At 39.0% G+C, this 25,834-nt stretch overlaps 1 protein-coding gene across 8 annotated transcripts in view; it reads right to left on the reverse strand.

Moving 5' to 3' along the window:
- GAB1 (GRB2 associated binding protein 1) overlaps positions 1 to 25,834 on the reverse strand; it is a 94,959-nt gene that overhangs the window by 10,904 nt on the left and 58,221 nt on the right. For all 8 annotated transcript variants that reach the window (XM_014878967.2, XM_014878971.2, XM_088164126.1 and 5 more), the window contains exons 3-6: positions 18,526 to 18,739; positions 11,040 to 11,641; positions 8,682 to 8,767; positions 8,172 to 8,475 (exon numbers count right to left, since the gene is read on the reverse strand). In XM_014878967.2, coding sequence (XP_014734453.1) covers positions 8,172 to 8,475; positions 8,682 to 8,767; positions 11,040 to 11,641; positions 18,526 to 18,739 — 1,206 coding nt within the window. The remainder of the gene's footprint in view (positions 1 to 8,171; positions 8,476 to 8,681; positions 8,768 to 11,039; positions 11,642 to 18,525; positions 18,740 to 25,834) is intronic.

Consider the following 25,834-nt stretch of genomic DNA (forward strand, 5'->3'; position numbering starts at 1 on the left):
GGGGGGGAAAGTTGTCCCACTGCAGTAAATTCCTGCATCAGTGTAGGTGGGTGCTAATGTTTTTGGTTTTGAGAACATAATGCTGAAGAGATTCGTTTGTTCTCAGACTATTGCCTTGAAACACCAGAACTAAACATGATTTCTGTTAAGGACACTTCTTTCCTGACTGGATGCTTGCTCCATGGCTTGCTGGCAAGGGATTTCACATCAGGAAATTGCAAACATCCTTACAAAAGAGGCCAACTCTTCTATTTAAATACCAGCTATTTAGGGCTTAAAATTTTAAGGTAAATGTACTAATGTGACATAAAATTTGAGAAATGCATGATCTTATAATGCTGTTTCCTGGCCAACAGGACTAATCCTCATGAGACAAGGAGATCAGAAGTAGGAATGCTAGAGCTTGAGCTAGGAGGGGCAGAGGAAAAGGAAAAACCAGCCACATAAGTGCTCTGCATCTACACAAAAGTACTTTCAGAGAGAAATAACTAACCACAGCTTCTCATTTCCATCAACAAAATACACATCTTGCCCCCTTTGCTTTGCAATTAGACGAAACTGAAATTTGCACTGAGGTCCAAGAATTCCTGTACCCAGAATCACTGTCGATTTTTCCTTGAAAAACAAGGCTGAAACTCACTGTCTTGCTCCCACAGGGTTTATTATTTGGTTTTCAGTTCTGCAGAGTAAACTCCTCCTTCTCTTCTCTTCTCTTCTCTTCTCTTCTCTTCTCTTCTCTTCTCTTCTCTTCTCTTCTCTTCTCTTCTCTTCTCTTCTCTTCTCTTCTCTTCTCTTCTCTTCTCTTCTCTTCTCTTCTCTTCTCTTCTCTTCTCTTCTCTTCTCTTCTCTTCTCTTCTCTTCTCTCCTCTCCTCTCCTCTCCTCTCCTCTCCTCTCCTCTCCTCTCTCCTCTCTTCTCTCCTCTCCTCCCTCACCCAAGTGAACCCTGATTCTCAAGTACATGGTCTTCAACATAGAACTCTACAAATATCCTAAATTTGCTATTTCATTTCTGTTTTTGTAAGACTGTTTCCTGCCAAGGTACTTCTAATTAGAAACATATATTTAGTTATACAACATTCAAATGGATTTCCATTCTAGTATCCACCAACAAATAGGAATATTAATGTGTGTTGTGCTGGTCAGTGATAAGATATGGATGCTGATAACTATGGCCTCTTTAGGACAATATTCTTCAATGTTATGAAATATGAAAAGCAGTCACATAAAGAGTCCCTCTCTAGTCCTCTCAGACATCTTTATCCCCTCAAAATAACTTTTTACAGTGAACTGGTACTTTGAATGCTACAGAAATTAAGAATGAATTGGAAAAAAATATCTGATTATGAAGAAGTCCAACTGGATCTGACAGCTAAGGTTCACTGGTAATTTCTAAAATATTTGGTAAATGCCATAAAACTGTTCAGAGAATGGCAAATGCAAGAAAAAAAAAACAAACTCAGAGAATACCACAGCAATTAATCATCAAAATACTATTTGACTGCTCTAATTTGTGGGCAACTCTACATGTCTGTATTTTAAAAGCCCCCAAAGCATGATGAACCAAAAGCATTCAATAACAAAGACTGTTTTAAAACCAAAGTACAGTGTTCTGGAGTGTTTATTGATTAGCACTTTAACGCTGCACTAAGATTCGTGAAGTCCAGCAGACTTCAAAATCAAAACACAGAAAAAATCCCCCAAAATTTAAATTATTCATCGTCAAACTAAAGCTTAACATTAAACCTATTAAAAATGAATGGAATAGCATGACAATGTGTGCATCAAAAACTATGTTTTCTTGAAAAAAGTGATAAGGACACAGCAGAGAAAAATTTTATGAAGAGAAATAAAAATAGGACATTATTACTCATGTTCTCTTGTTCCTGCTCTACCTCATATTTTTGGAATTTAAAATTACTTTAAAAAAAAAAAAATCCCTAGCCCTAAACTTAATCATCCCTAGCACTAGTATCAGAGCAAGTATTGCAGTTTGTCTTTAGAAAACTGGCATGTTTAATTTTCTTACAACCATTGTGTCCAGCAAAGCTCAGCTTCCTCTGCAGCTGTGATGCAGCCATCCAAATGAAATCTTTATTGAAATTATTTGTTGTTTCAGAGTTTTAGAAGACAAATCACAGCTGCAAGTTGACGACTGGTACATCACAGCAAGGAGTTATGTAAACTTCGTTTAAAGCTGTTAAGTAAAAACTAGACTTGTACAAGTAATTTAGTACAGGCATGGAAGAAATCTAATTTTCAGCTAAATGGGAGCTTGTGGAAGGTCAAAGAAGAAAAAAAACCAATCAATAAATTTGTACTCAACTTGCTTTATGAACTCTGAGGAAACACCAAAACATCTCTCAAAAGCTTAATTTTTAAAAATTCCTAAATGGAATGAACAAGGGGTGTAGCTTCCAAGAGAACAGAAGATAAAATGCATGGATTTCTCAAAAGCAAAATGAACAGAAAAGTCACCACAAAAATCACAGTTTCTTTTTCAACAGATCTTCTGTTCTTTCTGCAGATTGAAATCACCATTCTCCTATTTTCAATGCCTACTTGCCCTAAAGCCTCAGAACATAACTGAACCTTTATTAAAGAATATGCAAGACAATGATGTTAGTGTGGAACACTGAAGTGTTGCCAGCTCCTAATTATTATTATTATTATTATTATTATTATTATTATTATTATTATTATTATTATTATTATTATTTTTAAAGAATGGTCAGTTCCCGTTGTCACAAATGCTGTCGGTGTTTCTCTGAAGTTTTATTTAAGGATGTATCAGCACATGCAATATGTTCCCAGTGTCCAACTTAAATATTTACATGTTTGAGTGTCTAACAAGGAAACTGTTCATCAGGCTATTTATAGCTACCTTCATGATTAATGAGGGCTCTTAATTTCCTTAACAACTACCTGCTTTGCCTGGGATTTGTAGAGCACCATGCTACACTGCAACAATGGGAGATTATTCCAGTCATGCAGAAGCATCACAGCAGGTCCTGTGGGGACCAGAATGGGGCAGGTGCTTCCTGCCACGGGAAGGTTCTGCACACAATTACCTTTTCAAAGTGGGCCTGGGCTCTTTTATAAAGAAAACTGGAATTCTCTGTGAAGTTAATCCATTTGGGAGATGCTCGTGAGGAGTGGTGGCAAAAATACGGCCACATTTTTAGAAGCAATTCACATATTTGTGGTTTAACCACACAAATTATGTCTTTTAACATCTTAAATGAGAAAATAACTATGAGAAAAGCAACCAGATAAAATTTTTAACATTTTTAAAAACAATCACAATTCTCAACTCCATGAGAATTTTCTTCCTCTCCCTTGGTTTCTTTTGTTTGTTTGTTTTCTTGTTTTCAAGCTGCAACTGGGTATTTTCTTGGCATGAAAAGAAATGTATGCATCACTCACTGTCTCTAAATCCAAGTTTACCACATGCTGGGCTGAAAATTACCAGGGCCAAGCAGCAGTCTCTTTTAAAGGCAATCATGTGGACTTAAGTTGTAGGAAGCCTCTCAGTTTAAATGCTGATATATTTTTGTTGAAATACAAACCATTAAAAAACCCCAAAAGCCAAACAACAACAACAACAATAAAAAACAAAAAAAACCCAATCAAACAAAAAAGTTAAAATGCACCACACTAACTATTGGCTATTTTTGCTATCAGCAAAATAACCTGTGCCACCCAATCCAAAACTAGGGCTGAAAATAATGTTCTAAATAACCTTGAATGCAATTAAACCATAACAATATTTGGACAAATAGAGTTGCTATTCAAGACAAATGAAACAAAGTCCAGTATCATGTTGTAAGCTGGGAATCCTAAATTCTGTATTGCCTCTGCCAGCAATCTGCTGAGTGATCCTGAGGGCATTGTTCTGTCTCAGCTCCCCATGACCCTGAACTAGGACCTAAATGAAACTCTCTCAGAAAGTGCTGTTAAGTATTATTGATCAAAAACTTTACAAAAATGGCACTAATATTAATTCATTCATATACTATATTCAAATGAATGAGATTTAACTTTTGATTTTCATTTTATCATGGCCATGAATTGTTAGTTCAGCCATATGCCCACTGCTCATGTATTTCTTTTCAGAACCTTAAAAAGCCAACTTTGGTAGAAGTGTGCTATAACACAGAAAAAAAGTTATCAATTAAATGTAAGTTGGGCATCAAGCTGAGATTTTAAGGAAGTAAATTCTACCATCACCAATTCCATTGCTGACTTTACACTTTGATTCAGACATTGAAAAGCTATATTTTATCAGTGAAGATGACAAGCACATATTTCTTAAGATATTTCAGCCTTACAGATAGGATGATATTACACATCCATAAGGACTTGTTCTGGACAGCTCCTAAACAGTTATTTAAAAAAAATCTGGTTTGGTCTTAAAGTCTTGTTTCAAGATGAGATACCCCTCTGCCCTAGCCATGGAAACAAATCCTGGGGCAGGAGGGGGTCACTGTCATGCACAGAGGTTCACAGAGACCCCCATCTCTGCACCACTCAAATGCTTCCTCTTGACCCATCAAAAACAATTCACACCCTTTAAATTGTATTTTTGACCAAGATCTTTTCCCTTGGAAAGAGAGCCTGGTTGTTGTTTGGTGCCTAGTCTGTCTAGGGAGTCTTCCTTCACCTCACAGCATTTGGGCACCTTTAATTCTACTGCTCCTTCCTGCTTCCTTGTCACCATCACAACAAATGTCACTTGTGCTCTGTGGCAGAACCAGTCTTTGAACAATTCAGAGAGTAAAACCTATCTGCATGCTAGATGCAATTTTTTTTTCTGCTTGAAGCCTTTTGCCAGCAAACACAATTGCAATTTAGCATCAGGACGACATGCAATTGTGGCAAGCTAAAGCAGCCAAAAAGCAGAAATAAAAAAAATATCAATCTAGGAAATGGTCCTATGTAGCTAAAGAATCAGCACCCTGAAGAAAAAACAAATTAAAAAAGAGATTATTTTTGTCATTCAAATACACGTGAATGCAGAAAAGCACCTGCCAAATGCTCTCGATTTTGTCCCAAGCAATACATCACTTACCTTTCAGTGTGCTTCTCTAAAGAAAAAGTAAAGTGTTTTGATTCAATTTATTGGGGCAGAGAGCCAACACTATGTTTTGAAATTACTTTCAAGACTTCCAGAAAGTACTGGAAGTTCCCCATATTTACAGAAACAGCTGTGAGCTAGAGAAATGAAACTACACAAATCTGTATTGTAATCTCAAGGCTGTAGATACTTCTATTCATTATTATTCTTTAACCTACTTTCTGAAACAAAGTTCTTCTAGAGACCAGAGGAAAAAGAAACAGGCTGGGGAGATCAAAGAGCCTAAGCAGCAAGCCCTTAAACCAAAGGAAAAGAGAAGAGGTGCTAAACACATACATTTGACAACAAAAAGCAGTGTATCCTTCCCTTATGTGCTGGTTTCTGTGCATTATCTCTTTGTCAAATGCATTTTTAGTACTGGATGTAACAAACCTCCCTGGCCCACAGAAACATGACTGAGCTAAAGCTACTGCTCATGTGAAAGGTGTTGGTGGTATTTCTAACAGCTTCCAAAAAGCTTGGAGACAGTGCAAACACTGTTTTTGCAGCAATCTGTAATCAATTAAAAAAAAAAAAAAGAGCAGCTTCTTCTGACAGAACATAAAATGTGCCCTCCTCACACCTTACCCCCACCACACCTGACCTCTGCAGTATTTTAGAGAAGCACCTTTGGAGAAGCATCTTTTGGAGAAGCACCAGAAGTTCTTGAACCAATGGCATATCAAATCCTCTCAACATTTAAAGGAACAATAGCTCGAAGGTAAATATTTTATGTTCCATTTCCTCCCCTTCTGTGCCTGCCAAAGATTTATTGAGCACACAGGCCTACTTGACACTTCGAAAGCATTAATTTGTAGCAGAAGAGCATTGCAGTACATTTACATAAACAGAAACAACCTGATAATAGAAGCTGTTACAAGAACTTGAAAGCTCAAAAAGCAACACAGAAGAATATAAAGCACGCTATTGTTTTAGTTAGGTAAAGGTCCACTTAAACAAGGGCTTTACTTAATTTAATTCAAAGGAACCTGCAGTTTTATTTTCCCAAAGGTATATCTGGAAAGAGTTATTTGTGTAGAGACCTCAACTACTGAAATGGGGATATATCACCAATCTAATGTCATCAAATCTGCTCCTCACAACAATGGAAAACTCACAGTGGTGCATTTGATAAAATAAGAGCAAGGCAGTCAGTGTGTGTTACTAAGATAAAACTCCCAGTGGTAAATCAGAATCATTACTATGCTTGGCAGCTCAAGATAATTCACAAAACTTTTTTTCACCCCCTAGGCACCACATCACATTTACTTGTAGAGACACTCACACACAATCAGGCACACTCACACACACTTGGACACACCCAGGCACACTTGGAAACACCCAGGCACATTCAGGCACACTCAGACACACTTGGGTACACTCAGACACACTCACACACACTTGGACACACTCAGGCACACCCAGGCACACTCTGACACACTTGGGCACACTCGGGCACTCCCAGACTCACTCACACACAATAATCACTTAAATTTGTAAATTACATTAAACAATCTTATCATTTTACAGTGATAGTATCTTCCAAAAGCCTACAGGCAAAAATTTCATCCAATAACTCTGCATTCATTAAGAGGTATGTTAACACATCTTCAAGTCCTTCCCCTGGTATTAGCTACATCTTTCTGGCTGTAAAGCAGTTGAGGATGAGAGCAAAGCAGGAGCCTTACATGCCACTTTCTGAATGCAAAACACTAATTCAGTTCCAAAAAGAGAGATGCAAGAGCAAGGATGCTGCCCCAGCAAACATCTGTGTGGCAGCTTTGCACTGCCAACAGCAAAAGTGAGATGCTTTTCAACACATACATTTATTAATTCTGAAGGTCAAACATTTTATCAGTAAAATACACAAAGTGGCCAGTTTGGGAAACTATTATAAATCAGTTCAGTTGAGTTTATTCTGCAAATGTTTTCCAGTTTCAGCTTTCATCAATCTCTTCCTCTCTAGTATTTCTTAAGAACATAGCAAAACTGCTGTCTGGTATCACAGAAACAGACGCAAACAGAGGGCCAAAAGTCTTTAGAAAAGGCCATGCCTCAATTTTTGAAGATGGACAGGCAGAATGAGACATGGTACCTTCCATTTCACACAGCTCATTTATCATAGTGATACTCTCTACTTCCCTTAATTACAGGCTGTTGTCACTTAGTGGTAAAAATACTAATTCAAAGGTTTGGTTAGTGAATATTTTGGATCATCTGAATATTTGTCATCACTCTTTCCCACAATGAAGTCAGCCATTCTCAATGTAAATACAATTTTTTTCAAGTAAGTGAGATTAAAAATAGGACTTACTCAAATGCAAAATAGAACAGACATTTGACCTAATGTTCTTTAGTTCCCCTCTTTTACAAGAAAGTTAGTTATCTTGTCTCAAAAACTTAGTAGGGAAACAAGTTCTTTAAGCATTTGCCTGTATTTCTAGTAAGATGGCTGATAAAACATTTTAGATAAACTGGAAAATCCAAGCTATTTATTAGGGATTCTCTATGCAAGCATCTCTTATAGACACATTGCAACCCAATCATCTTGGTTCCTTAAGAACTCTGGTCACTCAAAAGATCCTTATTTTAAGGCAAAAGAAACACACTATGTGCCAGATTTAAGAGATTAACTTTTTAGGATAGATTCAACGGGGCCCTCTAAAATGAGTATGTGTGCTGATCCTGTACCAAGCATTGCTATGGCTATAAATTTGTGTTTTACCCAATGCCTTGTGTTCTCTCTCTGCATCACAAGTGTCTTCTATAAACAAGGACACACTTCTGAATTTTAGGAATTCAGTGACATTTTTTCATTAGTAACTACAGCAATAAAATCTAAACCTATGCTTTTATTTGGCATTGTTATTGTGATGTTTTAATAGTGTTAAAAATAATCCTACTAGGGCTCCTCTGTGATTTGTTATCTCATAGGACAAAAATTGTTTCTAAAATAATTTCTAAAAGCGTGATAATTTTCCACAGAGCAGAAGTTGAGAGAGCTACTTTATTTTCTTAGGTGGTTAAAAATTAGGTTTTCTTGGAGGTTTTCCTCACCTTTTCTGTCTGGTTTGAGGTTGCGATCCACAGGCGGAGGCTCACATTCCGCAGCAGGTACCGACCGTCTGGGAGGGGTCTTTGGGCTGGACCTGAAACCCATGTGAGCAGGAGGAGGGACTTGCTTTCCAAATAATGGAAAATCAAACGTGCCTGGTATCATTGGTACATAGTTTGTTTCCTGGATGGGTTCAGTGAAGCTGCTGGAATGCTGTCGTGGAGGAGAGTTGGGATTCATTGGGACATAATTTTCATCTAGTTCTTCACTTGAAACACTTCCCACTGTCAACATGCTTCTGTTTTTCTAGAATTAACATATATTTCCTTTAACAAAATAAGTTATGCAATCAGCTGTGAATCATATGAGTCTTTTAACCTAATCTACTCAGATTAATGTGTTCTATTGAAACTGAAAAATCACAAGCACTGCACAGCTTGCTTTCTTACACAGGAACAAAGAGCATTCAAGCACTGTCACTGCTGCCTCTGATCAGATCAAGTCATACTTACAAAGTGGTTATGGAAGCCCTCCAGTGAATTAGATCTGTCATTCGGAAACGTTCGTGGAATATCATAACAGTCTTGAGAACTAATTTCTGAAGAGAAAAGAAGAGAAAGTGGCTGTTTATCACCCCTCTTCCTGTCACTTGGCACAGGCATCCAGAGTCTGTTGTTATTTACTGTGGCCCCTAGATTTATCTATATTTGAGAGGACTGTCTTCACAAAGAACCTTAGCACTCATCAGTCACAACTTGAAGCTCTCACAGTGGCATTTTTCCTTGGCAAGAAAAGAGAAATGAGTTTTTACTTTTAAAGAAGCAGCAGAGTCTACCTTTCAGTTGACCAGGTGTAAGAATTTAGTGTAAGAGTGAGAATCTGGGCCCTCATGAGAAACCTATTCTAAAAAAACAAAGAGCAGATGTAGTTTAATGTCTGGAGAAAGGTTTTCTGACTGATGTCCTTTCATTGGAAAGTGTTTATTTAACAGGATCCCATCTGTTGCAGGAACAGGTGAATCCCTTCTCTCAGCTCCCCAGTGTGGTTTCCAGGGGCTTTTAGTTGGAATGGACTGCTGGAGAACCAAAGATCTCTCCCTTTTCTGAGTCCTGGCTCTTGGCAGTCCCCATTAAGCAGGTCCTCAGCTCTGTGGCTGGGTCTTTGCTGGACAGGGATTTTTGTGAGATTCCTGGCTGCTCATCCATGCAGGCAGCAGGCTGCCCTTGCCCTGTGGCAGGGATGCCCCTCCTCATGATGCCAGCAGAGAAAATGGGAAAACTCTGGAGTTTATCCCCACCTTGCCCTGAAAAAAAACCTCTGAAATTTTTTAAGATTTTCACCACAGAAAAAAGATAAACAACTCTGCTATTAAGTACCAAATTTAAACAGTGTTTTCAGAAATATTACTTTTCCTGAGGCAGAAAATCTCAGATTCAGTGTAGGAATACTCACCTATAAACTTAGCAAAATAAGAGAAAATAAGCAAAGCAAACAAGGATCTTTCATGGTGTTACTTTGTAATTTTAAAACACTAACAACCACCAGTATTTTATGCTCAGTCTACAAAATGAATGACAAATAGGACAATAGTAGCTGAGCATCTCTATGATCCATTCTGTATACTGCCTCCTCTAAAAGCCTTGTATTCATCCCTCATTTCAAACAATTCTCCTTTAAAATCACCTCTAACATTAGTATTGACTTAAACTAATATAAAATTTCACTTTAAAAACAACACTGTAATACCCACCTGCTTCAGAAATCTGAAAGAAAATGAAACCCTTAGCCCAAGAGTGGTTAACAAGACAATACACACAACAGCACATCTGGAGTACCAACATTTAGGTGGCCACAAGGAACAATTTTAATTTTACTAAAAAACTGCAGTAAGGATATCTATCACTTGGACAGAAAGAAAGGCTGGTGGCAATGGTCATCAAATCAGGGTTGATCTCAAAGCTCTGGTGGGTATACACCATATCCCCCTGATCTTCATGAAACAATTTCAGCCTCTGCAGATTGGACCACACTTCACTAAGCTCACTTTGGTCATTCTGAAAGACTGATAATGGTTGTATTCAATTCAGTTATATGGGCTTATTACCAAATAAATACATCTAGATCTTCAAACATTTTTAGCCAAGGCTGAATGCCACAGTGCCACATCCCTTACGGATGTTCTGTGCTTTGCTGTTTAGATGCTTTCCTTTAAAAATCTCCTGTTGGAACCCTGGAAACTGAGAATTTTGGGCTTTCTGTGCTGTCAGGCACTGATTCCCCAAGAGAACACTGCATTTGACCTGAGGCCGTGGAGAAGGCTTCCAAAATTGAGTGACAGAACTAGAATGATGGATGTGCAGCTTGAATGAAGGTGTGTAATACCACATGGTGGAAAATTAAGAATTTAATGCCTTAGAATCTAGTAATATATAGAAAGCAAGATGGAGGTTTTACGACAGAGGTTTTGTCCTTCTTCTTCACCTTCTTCTTCATGGGTTTGGGTGATGTTTTGTGTTTGGATGGAAAGGTCCACACTGTGGGCCACAAGTGGTTGGTTGTTGGGTTAAGAGTAAGGGTAGTTTGGGTAGTTTTTCTTAATTGGACAACTTGCCATTGGAAGGCCTTGTAGAGAGAGAGAGCTACCTCTCCATTTTTAGCTTATTAGCTAGAAGTGCTGTAGCACTCACTGTAATAACATAAGAATGAATAAACATCTGAGTCTGAAGGAGAAACAGCGCGCACCGGCGAAAAGAAGATAAAACGCGATAATCCCCTTTCCTCTCTCTTACATAATTTAAACATTGTGAGGGGCTAAACACTTGTTCCTACAGGCCTCCCAAATCGGTCAGGATAGCGCAGGGAGTACCGACCTTTCCGGAAGACGTTGAGGTCTCCCGTGGAAATGGTGTTGCTGCGCGAGGGCGGCGCTCCGGCGGCAGGGATGCAGTAGCTGCTGTCCGTGTCGGAAGCGGTGCGGCCGATGCCACAGCCTTCCACGGGAGATCGATCCGCAGCCTGGTGAGGTTTGGGTGGCCGAGGTGGAGGGATGTCTGGAATAGTCTCCAGTTTTGAAGTCTGAGACAACGTTCCCTCCGGGAAAGTCCGTGGGATCTGGTAAGTACCTCCGGGTGTGGGGGGAATGTCGTAGCTAATGGAGATGTGCCTCATCTGTGCGTCCAACGACGTCGCTGACGGGGCGCTGAAAACGTGCTGCTCTCCCTCGGCATCAGTCCCAGATGGAGACGCCGCCTTGGGCAAAACATCCTGGGAGTAACTCCTGGGCAGGTTGTAGAGGCTGGAGTCTGCCAGCGGCAGCGCGGAGCGGGAAGGCGGGGAGTCGTAGACGCCCGGCTGCGGGAAGAAGCCGTTCACAGCGTGCTTGCTCCCTGATGGAGCAGGGTTTTTGTGGGAGGGCAGGTTATCGTTGCAGTCTGTTTCTGAAGAGCTGGATTTTGCAGAGTCAGCATGAGATCTACGTGCGAGATGGAGAGATCAGAACGTTGGTGAACACGAACATTGCAAAGCCTAAGCACAACCTTCATCATGTAACCAACTGAAAAGTCTACCAATGTCTTCCAATTATTTTTTTTTTAAATGAGATGCAGGAACTCAATCATTAAACAAACAGGAGTACCAAGGGATCCTAAGTTACTACATTCATGCAAACCCATGCATGTGAAATACACAGCACAACTGTGGAGCTTTATCAACAGCTCCACAACAGGTTGATGTTCCATAAAGCAAGTAATTTTCAGGATGCCAGTTTGAAGCCAAGTTTGTTTGGAGACTAGAGGTTTTTTAATTACTATTTTCTTAACCCATGCTGCAAACTAGCAGCACTTTATTGGCACTGTAAAGGTAAAAATAAGATGCTCAATTCTTGGATTTACAGTACTTGCTAATTCTAATCAAAAAGAATTAATGAAAAAAAGTCAAGAGAAAAAAATATGACTACTTGTAACCCTCCTAAACGTGTGCCTGAAGTTATACTGACCATATAAAACTTATTTGAAATATCTAAGGAAAAGAGAAATAAGAGATAAGATCATAAATAGGAGGAAAATAGTATGTTCTTTGAGGGAAAAAAATCCATAAGTTGCATGTGCAACAGAGAGCTTTTGTCTTGAATGCAAATGAAGCTTTCAGATAAAGCTGCAGAGCAGTTTACTTTTGATTTCTTAGGAAATTCTTTTATGAGAACAGCACTCATTAGTACTGGTACTAACCACTACCAGTAAACTTACGTGGAAAGTAACCACATTACAATCATTTCATTTCCTTTCTAAGCCTACCCATTTACTGTGCTCCAGGCAGAGAAATTCTCTTATCAGTCTGGCTCCTTGCTTAAATGAAAGTCAAAACAGTGGCAAAATACTAACACTGGAGATATTAGTGGTGTAGTTAAGTCCATACACTTTTTGATCAAACATACCGTGATATTTCCTATTTTCGTTACCTCAATACCATACCATTGTGTTAATTTATACATGCATATGTAAATATTTCAGCATGCATGTGTATCAATGAATACCTGCAATACAACTCTTATTAGTAAGCTCTATTAAGCAACTGGACCACACAGTAACAAAACTTTTGAGGAATAAAATACATAAATAAAGTAAACCCACTACCACAAGGAGCATGGTTCTGCACCTCACAGTTATCACAACCAATATTTATTATTCACATTTCATTTGTCAATAAGTTTGTACAAAACTTTCTTAAGGGACACTGGATTTATCTCACAACCTGAGGAGAAAGGAGTCCAGTTAAGCTATTCATTTAGGTTCCCTCCCCAGTCATCAGAGGAATGGAGACTGTGAAACACAATCTGTTCTGAGATACCCATCTAAACCCCATGAATCACTCCCAAAGTACCTCTGCCAGCTATCAGGAGAACCAACACGATCAGCTGGCAATGGATATCTTCACTCAAGAGAAATTTTATTCACCTCACCACCTGGTTTTTGTTCTGTTTAACAGATAAAGATGCAATCTTCCATCAGGACAAGAGGCTTATGATAGCTCTCACTTCAATTTCATCACATTTTCCTAGCAGCTTGCTCTTATAGTTTTAGCATTTTTTTCATTAGAAGTATAGTAACTTTGCTCTGGCTACTATCTTAAACATGGATTTCAGTTCTGTCACTGGTCAGAACTGGTTTCTAGGTAACTCTGAACTTTAATCTGCATTTAGTTTAATTGACCTCCTCACAAAGAAAAGAATTTTCTCATTATTTGTTCTTAGCGCAACCAAGGAAGTAAAACTTCTTACATTTCTCATAAGGCTGACCATTAATATATATTTTTTTCTTGTATGTTAATAGTTGTCTCAGAGCTCTTTGCCTCAGAGCTTCAAAAATTCATGCATGAACCACTGGAAATTTAAAACACTTGCAGAAAATAGAGCATATAGGACTGAAGGAAGCACATGAGGTTACAAATCGTGAACACTGAGCTCAGCCCCTATTGCAGCCCTTCCTCTTTATTTAAAGGATGATTCAGGAGTCCTCACTTTCTAGATATACTCCCCTTGTTCTGTGATATCCATTTAGTCCAAAATCCCAGAAGAAGTCAAGCATTTTTCACATGAGCAAATATGGCAAGGATTGGGATCTCTAATTTTTATACTATAAAAATAAAGTGGGCAGTCTAAAGAAGCTGGACACTGACAATCAATTGCAGATCCAAAATTATTCGTTCCAGTTCACTGGGATACACTTTAAAAGAAGAAAAAAATTCTAAAACTACAGGAATAAAACAAGCACTACATTTATCCTACAAAGACATGCAGGAATACACAACCAAAGTTTGAAATGGAACAACAGCATATTTACAATGCCAGAGCCTAAGCATTGCCCATGAAATGCAAGCAACAAGCACTATTCTTTTTAAATATAGGAGTTTTTCTGGGTCTGAGTGAATGATGCTTCTTCTTTCTTGACCACAAGCACTTGTGCCTACAGAAGGCTTTCAAAAACCATGACATGTGAGGCAGCCAGGTCTGTCATTTGCTCAGCTGATGGCAACAGCTCACATTTCTTATTACAAGAGGGCATTCCTGATTTAATTCCCAATTTTGAAAGTAATCTTCTGGAATCAACAACTTAGTCTATTGAAATAGTTTTCAAAATATGAATGGGTTGTAAGCAATCTGATTTTGCACAACTGAAAGTTTGAAGACACTCTGAAACAAAGAAAGTAGTTTATGCCGAAATGGAGGCAGGGAATTCAGCCTCAGAATTTTAACTATTTTTAAAAGTCAGCAATAACCACTGGTCACGATAAGAACACCATATACAATTTTGAAAATGTACAGTGCATAGTTGACAGGAACAGACTGTACTCCTGGTTTGAGCTTTATTTTAAATGACTTCTGTACTTACTTCAGGAATTTCAATTTTTCCCTTTAGTAAAGCTCAATTAAAAAAAATCAATTGGCTTAAATATTCCATTAACAATTGGCTATTATGATAATAAGTATTAAAGGGTTTTTACACCTCAGTTTAAAAAAAAGGCAAAGCTGGATGCAATACAATGATAACTCCTCCCTTTATAGGCAGAGGATGACTATGACATGAATTCAGTGTTATCACATGTGTGCAAGTAATAATAAGTGGCCAAACTATCCTGTACTCAGTGCTAGGACTGGCCATCTCTTTGCACATACCAAGAAAAGCAAACTGTCCAGCCTGTTGGCCTACAAAAATGGGGATTAAGATGCACGGAGGGAAGGTGGGGCAGTGAGACAAGAGGAGCCCAGGAAAAAGCCAGCCTCCACATACTAACAGCCACTTGTTGACAGAGAGCCAGGAAAAAGGTTTATCAAGTGTTTTAGTCTGAGGGGTAATCATCTCATTTTTGCAAACAAAGTGTTCAGGCTGGCTTGACCACTCATCCTTCTCAGCTGATTCTTTTCCCGCCTGCAGGAATCAATATGACTGATTAAACAGAATATTATGAACAAAATGGCAGCAAAATTGCTCTTGTGTGCCAGCAATCTGGGACAGCAACAGCAAGCATAGAAAAAAACAGGATAGACATACAAACAAATAACAACCAGACCTCTTTTCAGAAAATGGAAGCCAAAGTTACATAGTTTTTCTGTTAAAACTCACAGAACACCATGCAAGATGAGTCTCAAACAAACAATATTTTCAGGCAAGTTATTGGCTCTGGGATTAATTTCTCACACGTGTTCCAAGAATGGCTACTGTTCACTCACTGCAGTGGAATCTTTTTACTTTCAAAGTCTTCCAATAGCAGGTATTCCTGCCCTTCTTCTGAGAGAAAAGGTGACCCTTGGCTGGTTCACACACATAGGAAAGATGGGGAAGACAGCATTTAGTATTTTGGTACACCTCTGGCATGAGCCAGAACAATAAGGGCTTTGGAAGCAATGTTTGGCTGCATTTTTTAATCTAGGCTCCATAAACAAACCTTAAAATCTCCTTAAATGCTACAGTGAAACAATGCTCTTTCTTAAGTCAGCAGTGATCAGAGCATGAAACTATTCTAGACAAAATACTACATGATAGTTACAGCTGCAATTGCTGCATGCAAGACATTCTCACAACAGTATGTGGTGCACTCTATGACACTGTAATGGAGCATTTAATAATTATTTGCTAGGTCTGAAACACTACAATTCTCAAAAATCCCAAAGAGGCGACTCAGAGACATTTATGTTTCACAATTACTCATCTCACCCAGAAAAGAACCTCAAAGCCTTGAGACAAAATTCAGTGGTTCCCAGATTACCTGTAAAGTAACATGCAAAATCAGAATAGAAAATGTTCCCTCTGCATATTGGTAATTTTTAAGTCTAAAGGGAAAACATTTAAGTAACAGTACCTGCCTGTTTAATTACAGCTATTAAGCCTTGCACTTCACATTAAGTCTGTATGAAATACAAAGATAAATTGTTCCAAGCCTAGAAAATAGGAAAATGATGCAGCCATTTAATTTTTTTTTATTTGCCTGTCAGGATGTGGATTGGGGTAGAGTGCACTCTTACTATCTCAGTAATGTGCTACACAAAACTCTCATTCCATAGGAAAATGTCTGTATGCTCCATGCTCTGTCCCAAATCCAGCTTACCTACTTTACCAGTCATAAAACGTTGGCAGTCCTTTTAGGTGGAACTGAAAGTCCAGCACAACTGTTATTCTGAATTTTCACTATCACAGCCTTTTCAATGAAAGGAAACAACTATTTATATATAGAAAATAAACTAATATCCAAGAGATCATCATGTCAGTGTATTCAAATATTCCTATAAAGCCATCATTTATTTAAACAATTTCTACACTCCCAAAGATTTTGTTCTGTTCTTTCATTCACTAGGCATTTTATCTCCACTGGACCTTTTGCCTTCCCCAGTACCTTCTCCCCTGTGTCACCTGTGACTTCCTTGAGAAATTTTGCAGGCTAATCATGGACTCTACACTTTGCCATATTTGGTGGCCCCTTCTATGATCTCCTCAGCTTCTACTTATCCCACACATCACAGAACTGTGGAAGTCAGGTCAGAAAGTCAATTACACATCCCAACCTTCATCATTCCTACCTACATCTTCACATTGTCGTGGTAAAACTCTGCTCTGAGCCTGTCCCTTGCAGGAGCAAATGGGCACTCAGACACATTTCTGATGGGCCAGGATGCTGAAATCCAAGTCAATTCCTCTGCCAAGCCATTCTGGAAGTGATACCAAACTTGAAAGCTTTTGGCATGAACACTGACATTCCTCTGCAGCACTATCAGCTTCTAAACATCACTAAACACTGAAACCTTCAACACTGGGTTTCCCCTTCTCTTGCAGGAGGTTCTGGGGCATTCCATGCTGCCTGTAACCTCCACATTCCATACTCTGGGGGAACTGTAGGCTCATTCCCTTGTTTATAAGGAAGGCTGTAAAGGGTGGATGCTTTTCTACCACATAATCATCAGTAAATGGAGCAGGAAACTCCTCAGGCAGAACAGAGCAAGATAAAAACGCCAAGGGAGTGCAGAGCACATGGCACAGGTAGAACTGGCAGAGCATCAAGGTGTTGATGCAGAAGGCACTGCCACTAAATGGTATGGCCCTAAGGAAGCAGGTGAAATAGTCATGAAAACACTCTCAAAGGAAGCTTTCCTCAGCCTTCCACATACTTGTCTGTAATCACAAAAAGAATATGATGTTTTGTTAATTTTTCTGGAAATATCCCAGCAGATTTTATTTGAAATTACTGCAGAAAAGAAGCTTGCCAGAGGGATTTATAAGGTTCTTCTACAGAACGCTCAGGGTCAGAAGGGACCTCTGGACATTATCTGCTCAGCTTTTCTAACACCTCTAAGCAAACCCTTCAAAATCAGGTGAGGCTCCTCAGGAGCTTGTCCATTCAAGTTCATTTGTGGTTCTTTTAAATAGTTTTTTTTTTAAAAAGGACAGAAACTCCAGTATGTCCTTGGGCAGCCTGCTCTAGGAACGGCCTCCATGATCCATTATAGCAAACCACAGTGATATTTCCCAGGTAGCTACTATAAATATCATATCTTTCTATGCAGGAGGTGCTGTGCATTTATTTAAGTTAGAAGTAGCAGATGGAGAAATAAATAGAGATTTAATTTGGTAGAAGTTCTAAATTTTTCCTTCAAATTTCCTATTGTACACTTCTCTAGAGCACTGACTGTGTAGGTACTCTTTATTCAGTAAACAATAAAGCTTATTCGAGTTTCCTTTAAAATATCTGTTATTTGGGAAAAGTTGAAATTCAGGATATGGAAACTGAGTGCTTTCTGCATTCTTAGTTTTCATAAAATAATTGGTCTTTTTTTCTTGTTTGAGAGTCTGAACCATGCTAGTAATAGTAAACAAATGCCACTTGAATATCACTGTAGTCAGTGATGTGGTAACCTGGCAAGTGATAATAAAATCAGCATGTTTTCTAAACCTCTTCCATGAAAGCTTTAACTGGCAAAACTGGGACACCAAATGCCAGGAGGGAGAAAGGGTAAATTCCTCCAGCTTTTTCTAGTACTAAACTGGACTAAGCAGACCAGACTGTGGCTAAAGAAAGGAAGGCTAAAGCTAAAGCTCTAATGAAATGCTTGGATTGCTGCATTACTGTGATACTTCATGTTGGCAATAGCTGCCCACACTTTTGGAGAATGCAATATGGGTCTAGCACTGATAAAACAACTTACAATTGCAGCAAAAGGTTTAAGGCATGGAAAGAAAAGAAGGAAAAGTTACAGGCAGCTTCCCTGTGTAGATATGTGCATCCAAACGCTCCAAAAAAAAAATGGGTTCAGCACAAACATTTTCAGCCTGTAACACAAATAACTGTCATGAAGAAACAAAAACCACTTACCTCATAGGTTCAGGTTTTTTACTTTGACAGTTTATTAGCAGTAAGTAGTCTTGAGGATCTTCTTGACCAGAGGAAGACTCCAGAGGGGGGACGTTGATGAGCCGGTAGGGAGAAGGAAGGGAAGATTCTGCTTGCATGGAAGGCGGTGAGGTGCTGATGGGCAAGGGTAACTCGGCAGATGGTTGTAAAGAGCTGACTGGGGGCTTCACAGCATCTGCAAACACAGAAGCAAAGAATTCCTTATACAGTGAAGAAACAGTTCTTCAACCATAAGAAAAGAAAATCATTAACAGAGGATGCAAAAAAACCTCAGGTTTTTGTTCGAATTTGTGAACGTCTGGAAGTTAACATTTGTTTCAGGGTATTTACATTTACGTACCAATCTTTATATTTTCAAACTGCAATCAATTTCTTAAGCAAGCCTTGGAAACAGAGGTTCTGCCTTACTTAATGACTTATTTAACCTGCTTTCTGGCCACAGAAAGAGCAAAGATGCTGACAGCTGCGGTAATACAGCTAAAAACACAATCTGTTGTTTTAATCAAGAGCAGACAAAGGCCCATAAGTTATTACTTGAACGTGGCAACCTGAGTCAGCACTTGCAAGTATTCATTCCTTTTTGACCAAGGCCACTTCACTGTTTTGAGATTAGTCACCAGGCAAGGCTTGGCCACTCTCAATATCTGAAAATCAAGAGGAAAACTGCTGCTTTTGCAATGGAAGATCCCTTACAGCTACAAAAATAATGGAAAGGTACAACAGGTAACATGTTCCACAAAGCCCCCTGATTACATACCCTCATTTTTTATTGTTGTGCAATAAATGGAGCAGTTGTGGTTGGGTTTGATTTTGGTTTCCTTTTGTTGTTTTGTTTTGGCTTAGTTTGGATTTCTTTTAGGGTGGGAGGAGAGGAGGTGTTGCACAGCGTTTGTTTTTTTTTTTAAATAACCTTATCTTTATAATTTTTATCCACTTCCTATCCATGTATACTCTACAGTAACTTCTTTTTTCCTTTCAAATACATGTATCCAGACTGTTAAATTATCTGTGAGACAAGAAAATATCGACACCATCAAACATTAATTTGGCTTTTTCATTGTTTTAATGACACATTGACTAAGAACCACATAATTAGGCAAACTATTTCCCAGTTATCAAGGCTCCCTTGCAACTCATTGTACATTCCAATTTGCACACCCTAAGAATGGACCCTGATTATTAGCACTGTTTAAATGAACATATTATTATCCAAGGCTGCTGCTCCTGCCAGGCTTACAGGCCAGCTATGCACTACAAAGTAACTTCATTCAGCTTCTGCTTCCCAGCACTAGCCTGGGAAAAACCAGATGAGCAGCCCAGAACACAGCCCTCCTGCTTCCAGTGCTGTGTACACCAGCTACAAGTGATTTAGACATGGAAATAGAAATAGCAGCACTTGCTTTGAACTCCCATGGCACCTAAACAGGCTCAGAAATTAAATCCCACCACACCCATGTGGGTGGAAGAAGTCTAGGTGTATGAAAATTCCTCAACTCAACCTACCTGAAAAAGTAGGATAGCCTAAAAAAAGTTATTATGAAGGGTTGTGGCTGACCTAATCATCAAACTAGTTAGCAGAAGAAAGGAAAAACCAGATTGTATCAAGGGATCACACACATAAAAATAAATTGATGCACCCAGGTCAGATAAATAATAGTATAGAGATATTTGCAATTAATAAAATATTTATACATTACATTTCTTGAAACAAATATTCCTGAAAATTCCTGACCACATCCTATGGTTTAGAAAAATGGGGGAAAAATGTAAAATTCACTACATTAATTTTTCCTGAAAACTGTTACTTAAAATAATCAATGTTTACTTAAATACCCTTGTCTTTATAATTCCTATGCACTTCCTATTTATTTGTATTCTAAATTCTTTTTTCTTGCAAATACAACAGTACTTGGAAGCAAAAGCTACTAAAAAAGTAGCCTATTTTCTACATGCTGAAATATCAAACACGAACAATTTTCTATCATTTAGGAAATTTGAGAGCTTGAAGGAGCCTCTTTGAGGCACCTACTAATGTTTCTTGATTTCCCCTAATGCATGGGTTCAACAGCAGGAACAGAGAAGTGCCTGAATGGACCTACCAGGAATGTACTTCTTGTTCCTGGAAAAGTGGTGGTGGGAGAAAGGACAAGCAGCTCCCTACCCTGTCCCCTGCAGAACTGAGGAATACAAGTAAATTTATGCACCAGTAAGAGCGGGGAAGAAAAGTTTCTTGCCAAATAAATCATTCTTTGACCACACTTAGAGATGAGATCCTGTGCCACAATCCCCACCCCATTCCTGGGCCCTGGCTGTGCACAACCTTGATGTCATTGGAGCTGCTCAGTGCCAGGTTCACACGAGGGGGGAAAAAAAAAAAAAGAAATCAAACAGGGTATCCTTGGGGCTCCCAGGGCAGATGGGTGTGTCAGCCAGGAGAGCCCAACAGGTACAAGGTAGGATGCCTACGTGACCTGACACAATTAAACAGACCGTGTCACAGCATTCCCAGGAACAGTAGCAACAATCAAGGGTAACTTTCCAGGGAGAAATAAAATCAAGAATTTTGAAAGAGGACCAACGTATCCACAAAGTCTGATGTACTGTTCCAGTTTCTGGGGCACCCCGAGACAGAGAGCTGCTTCCACAGCCTCTGCTGACCAGCCTCTGACACTGTTCTCTGAATTTCCCCTATTTATTTGAGTGCCTTTATGTTTTTGACCTTTACTAACATCCTGTGGCAGTGAGGTCCACACCTTATTACACATGACATGAAAACCTGCTTCCTTTTAAACCTGCTGCCTGATAGCTTCACTTGATATATTGCAGCTCCCATCTTCAATGAAATTGTGAACAATTGCCTCCTACTCATAATTCCCATTCCCAACTTTACACAACTTTGTCGTAGTTTTTACTGAGTTAGTGCTGCTTAAATTTTCCTGGTGCAGAAGCCATTTCACTGCACATCTGGTTACCCTTTATCCTCACCTTTCCTAGCTGTGCTACTTTTTCTTTCCTGAGAAGGGAAACTAACTATTGAACACAAAGCACAAAAAAAAAAAGAAAAAGTCTGGGACACACTTACTGATTTACAAAGACATAACAATGATTCATTCTGTTCCTTTCCTAACCTTTCCCTTTCAATTGTTACTGAATATTCAAGGTGATGCTGTCCAGCTGTCTGGAAGCTTTATGATTTGTTCCCTGAGCAAGGATTTGGAGCCCATTAATGCTAATAGATCGTTAGGGACACTTTCCTTCTGATGAGTTGCCTCATTTATTTTGACACAGATAATACTTGATAAAATCCCTGATCCTCCTACAGATCTGTGTGGGGTTTGTTTGAGATTGGTGTTTGTGTGGTTTGGTTGAGGGTTTTTTTATGTTGGGTTGTTTTTTTTTTCCTTCCAGCATATAGAGCATTAACTATTAAAACACCACATTTCTGATCTGAAATCCATCCTTATACAGGTATTTTGTATGTGTTGAAGAGTGTAGGCTAATGCTAGATTTAAAGATCTACTGAACTTGGTCTAAAGCACTTCAGATTTGCTTTATGCATTGCTGCCATTTCATATTTGACTTGGAGGGAAGCAGTAATGTTAAAACTTTCATCACTGAGCAAATGAAGGCTGTTTGCCTATCTGCACCCTCTCAAATATTCTCTTCAGCCACGTACTCCTGAAGCTGATATGAAGGAAAAGTTTCTCTCCCAGCAGCCCATTTTGATTTCAAAGAGTACAATCATCAGCTTGCTCCACTTTGGACTAGCAGATTTTTAGGGAAGGGGTCATCTGCACACCAAAGAGCCTTGTAAGTCATTTGGTTTGTTCCCAGAGCTCAGACACTCGGACTGCTTTGAAATAACTGGGAGCTGGAAAAACAGCCAGAATATTTAACATGCAAATGAGTCTAACAAGAATCCTATTTTGTTTTTATAATTCCTGCATTCAGTACAGCTAGAACAAGCAGCTTTCTCAAAACGGGGTGAGAGTTTTATCTTTTCTCAGTTGGCCTGTTATGAGCAGTTATAAGCTTCATTTTCACTAGAATTCATACTTTTTCCTCATAACTATTTTCGTATCTTATAAAAATGACGAGGTTAAAAGACCGTTTTCTGAACAAGAAGAACATCCACTTTCTTCCTTCTTAACTATATCAAGCTTCTTTATTCCACAAGTTCCTGTATATCTGTGCTTTGTGTACAATCTAGAAAATCTGAGTGTGGGAGTTTCCATTTAGGATTGGGTTTATATTTTGTTTTTGTTTTGTTTTTTTTTATTGAAAGCAGAAATTAAATAGTTTTCTACATTATGATGTACAGCCTCTTAATATTCTAATTATGCAAAAACTTGAAATGTTCTCATAGTGAACAAAACAGAGCCTCATTACAGCACGCATTAGTTTAAATGTCAAAATTGCAATCAAAGTAAGAGAATGCATTCTTTGCACATTGTAGGTAGAAAAATGAAAACAGAAATGGTATTTTTCCACTGCAACAGTGAATCAGCAATAGATGTGCAATGGCATGATTCTTCTATTCTTCTGAGATGTTTCATTCCATCCACTTACTATAACGCAGGTGTTAGTAAAATAACCAGTGGCCAACAAAATATCAGAGCAACAACTTTGTGCAAAAATTCACAGCTACAATAGTAAGAGCCATAATTAAAAACAAACAAACAAAACCTTCATAACTTCAGCTGAACTAATGTTTGTTTGAGAGATCCTGGAATCAAAGGGCCACATGTGCACACACAGAGCACAAGCACATGTATGCTGGTGACCACTTGCTCTGTTCACACATTAACTCGATAGATTAGAGGCAGATCCAGCCCAGAAGGGGCACAGACACACGAGCATGGATTTGGGTTTTGGCATTAAGTGGTCAGCTTGGCATCAATATGAAATCTATGCAGGAAAGCTCCATACTGAACCTAACAGCTACACCCAGAGAAAGTCCTTTAAAATGCTCTAATAACAACTTCCTATGCATTTCATAGGTTCATTTTCTTAGTTTAATACAATCTCACAGTATCTCTCTCTTTCTGAAGATCAACATGATACCCTATTTAAGGAATGAAGAATTCAGCTTTACACATCATGTCCAGGACAGCCCTGCCTGCTGCATCCCAACCAGAAACATGACTGACTGTTCCAGGTTCCACCACATGCTGAAGTTTTCAGCTTTCAGAGCTAACATGTAAAATTTAGTCCTTGCTATCTGCACTTCATGTGTAATTTTAAGCTGCACTTTTGGTTACCCATTTCAAATTTGAAAATACCAAAAGCATTTGCACTTGGAATTGACTCCCCCTCTCCACCTGCAATTTTCTTTTGAAGACTATTCATTTAAATGGAGAAATAAGAGGAACATCTGTAGCCTGTTCTCCCCATCCTCAGATGGCACACAGGCTGGGTGACACAGGGAAAATAACCAAGGAGTGTCTGACAGACTAACTTCTGTAGGTGCTCATGAAGAGAAACAGTGCAGACCACCACACTAAAAAACTTGGGAATTCTTTTCCTTCACCAAAAAGGCCCAGAACTTTCCTTGGCAGGGCATGCTGCTCTGACCAGATAGTGACTTTTTCCAGCTGGGTGCCTGAACCTCGGGTATCTCTGTGTTCCAGAGAGGCTTCCATCATTCCATGTGCTGCCTCCCAGCACCTCACGACCCATGGGATAACAACCTGCAAAAACACTTTTCCAGCCCTTCTCCCAGCAACTCAACAGCGATGTTAACAGCACAAGAGGTGTCTGGCAGGAGCAAGAGAAAATTAAATTAATTGCCTAGGCATAATAGATTCAGTTTATTTTTCCTCAAGGAAATTCAGAATCATCTTCCATGTGAACTTCTGTAACATGCAGCTGTCAATTTAAGATAATGACCACAAACACTCAAGATTAAGATTCTGATCATACCCCGAGAGTAAATTATTTTTTAAATATATGTGGTTTTGCCTCACATCTTGTAAGGGAAGACCTACTACTGTAGATTTTGTGCTCTATTCATCATCATCATCCTCTCACTTAACCACCTGTTCCTTTACTACATCATCTGAAGCAGAAGACATCTTAGTCCTGTCTGCTGTCCTCTCTTTCTCCTTTGGATAACAGGTAATGATCATCTCAGCTCGAGCTACCAGCTCTATCAAAGCCCTGATTACTTCTATGCAATTTTGCTAGTAAGCTCTAACATCATTCTTCACAGTCTATCATCACCTTCCTCGCAGTAATTCCACTCTTAAAAAAATCATATTTATATGTCTTGGTGGCCATTATCCCCCAAACTTTACTGACTCAAAGTAAGCAACCAAAAAAGCCTTCACAAACGAGATGCCTTTGCCCCATCATTCCCTCTAAACCTACTGCCTCGCTTGTGTGGCAGCAGACCCACAACCCATCTCTGGAGGGTTTCTCTCCTAATGCTTAACTCAGTTCTTTTGTTATTTTTTACTGCACTCCAGGTCATCAGTCACCCATCCTTCTGGCACATCACCTTTGGGCCAACAATTCTCTCTAGCTAATCATATCTGAGAGATACAAAATCGCCTCAACTCTTCATGAAGTACATCATCTCCATAGTGCAAACTTGTTGCAAGTTGCTTTTAAGCTCACTACTCTGTCCTTGCACTTCTCTTTATGCTCTTCCAGAGCCTCCATTCCTTCCTCTAGAAGCTCAGCTATTTCTGCTCACTTGAGCCCTTTAATGACCAAGGTCTCAAATATTCAACATCTGCTGTTGGGATGGTGATTTTGCTTTGCCAAATGTGCCACGCCCTGTCATCAACTTGTTACAGCTGTCAAAGAAGAACATTTTTTATTTCTTATGTGCAGACCCTTCTGCAGGAAGGGCACCCTAAACACCTCTAATAACCACCATTTCTTTATCAAAGACAAGGAATCAGGATGGGAAAGTGAAGTTACGTTCATCCTGTCAGTCTCTGATATTGCACCCAAGCTATGATCAACCTGCAATGCATGGATTATTAGAACATCATTTTAAAAAAGCATGGTTACCCAAAAATAATCTTATTGTTCCAAAGGCAAAAACGTATGAGAGCATACACCAGCAGCCTGGACAGAAACTTTAAAAGCATCATATGTAAAGCAAGCTGCAGCTCCTTCAATGTATGGTCCTTAAGACAACAAAAACTTTTTCACCGGATTTTATCACTTGTGTAAATGCAATTGCAGATTTCAACATCTTGTTATTCCCTTTTCCCCTCTCTTCTCTACCTTGTTATTTCTTCTGGTTTATTTTGCTACT

The sequence above is a fragment of the Sturnus vulgaris genome, chromosome 4 (assembly GCF_052056855.1).
Source record: "Sturnus vulgaris isolate bStuVul1 chromosome 4, bStuVul1.hap1, whole genome shotgun sequence".
In the NCBI taxonomy this organism is placed as follows: Eukaryota; Metazoa; Chordata; class Aves; order Passeriformes; family Sturnidae; genus Sturnus; species Sturnus vulgaris.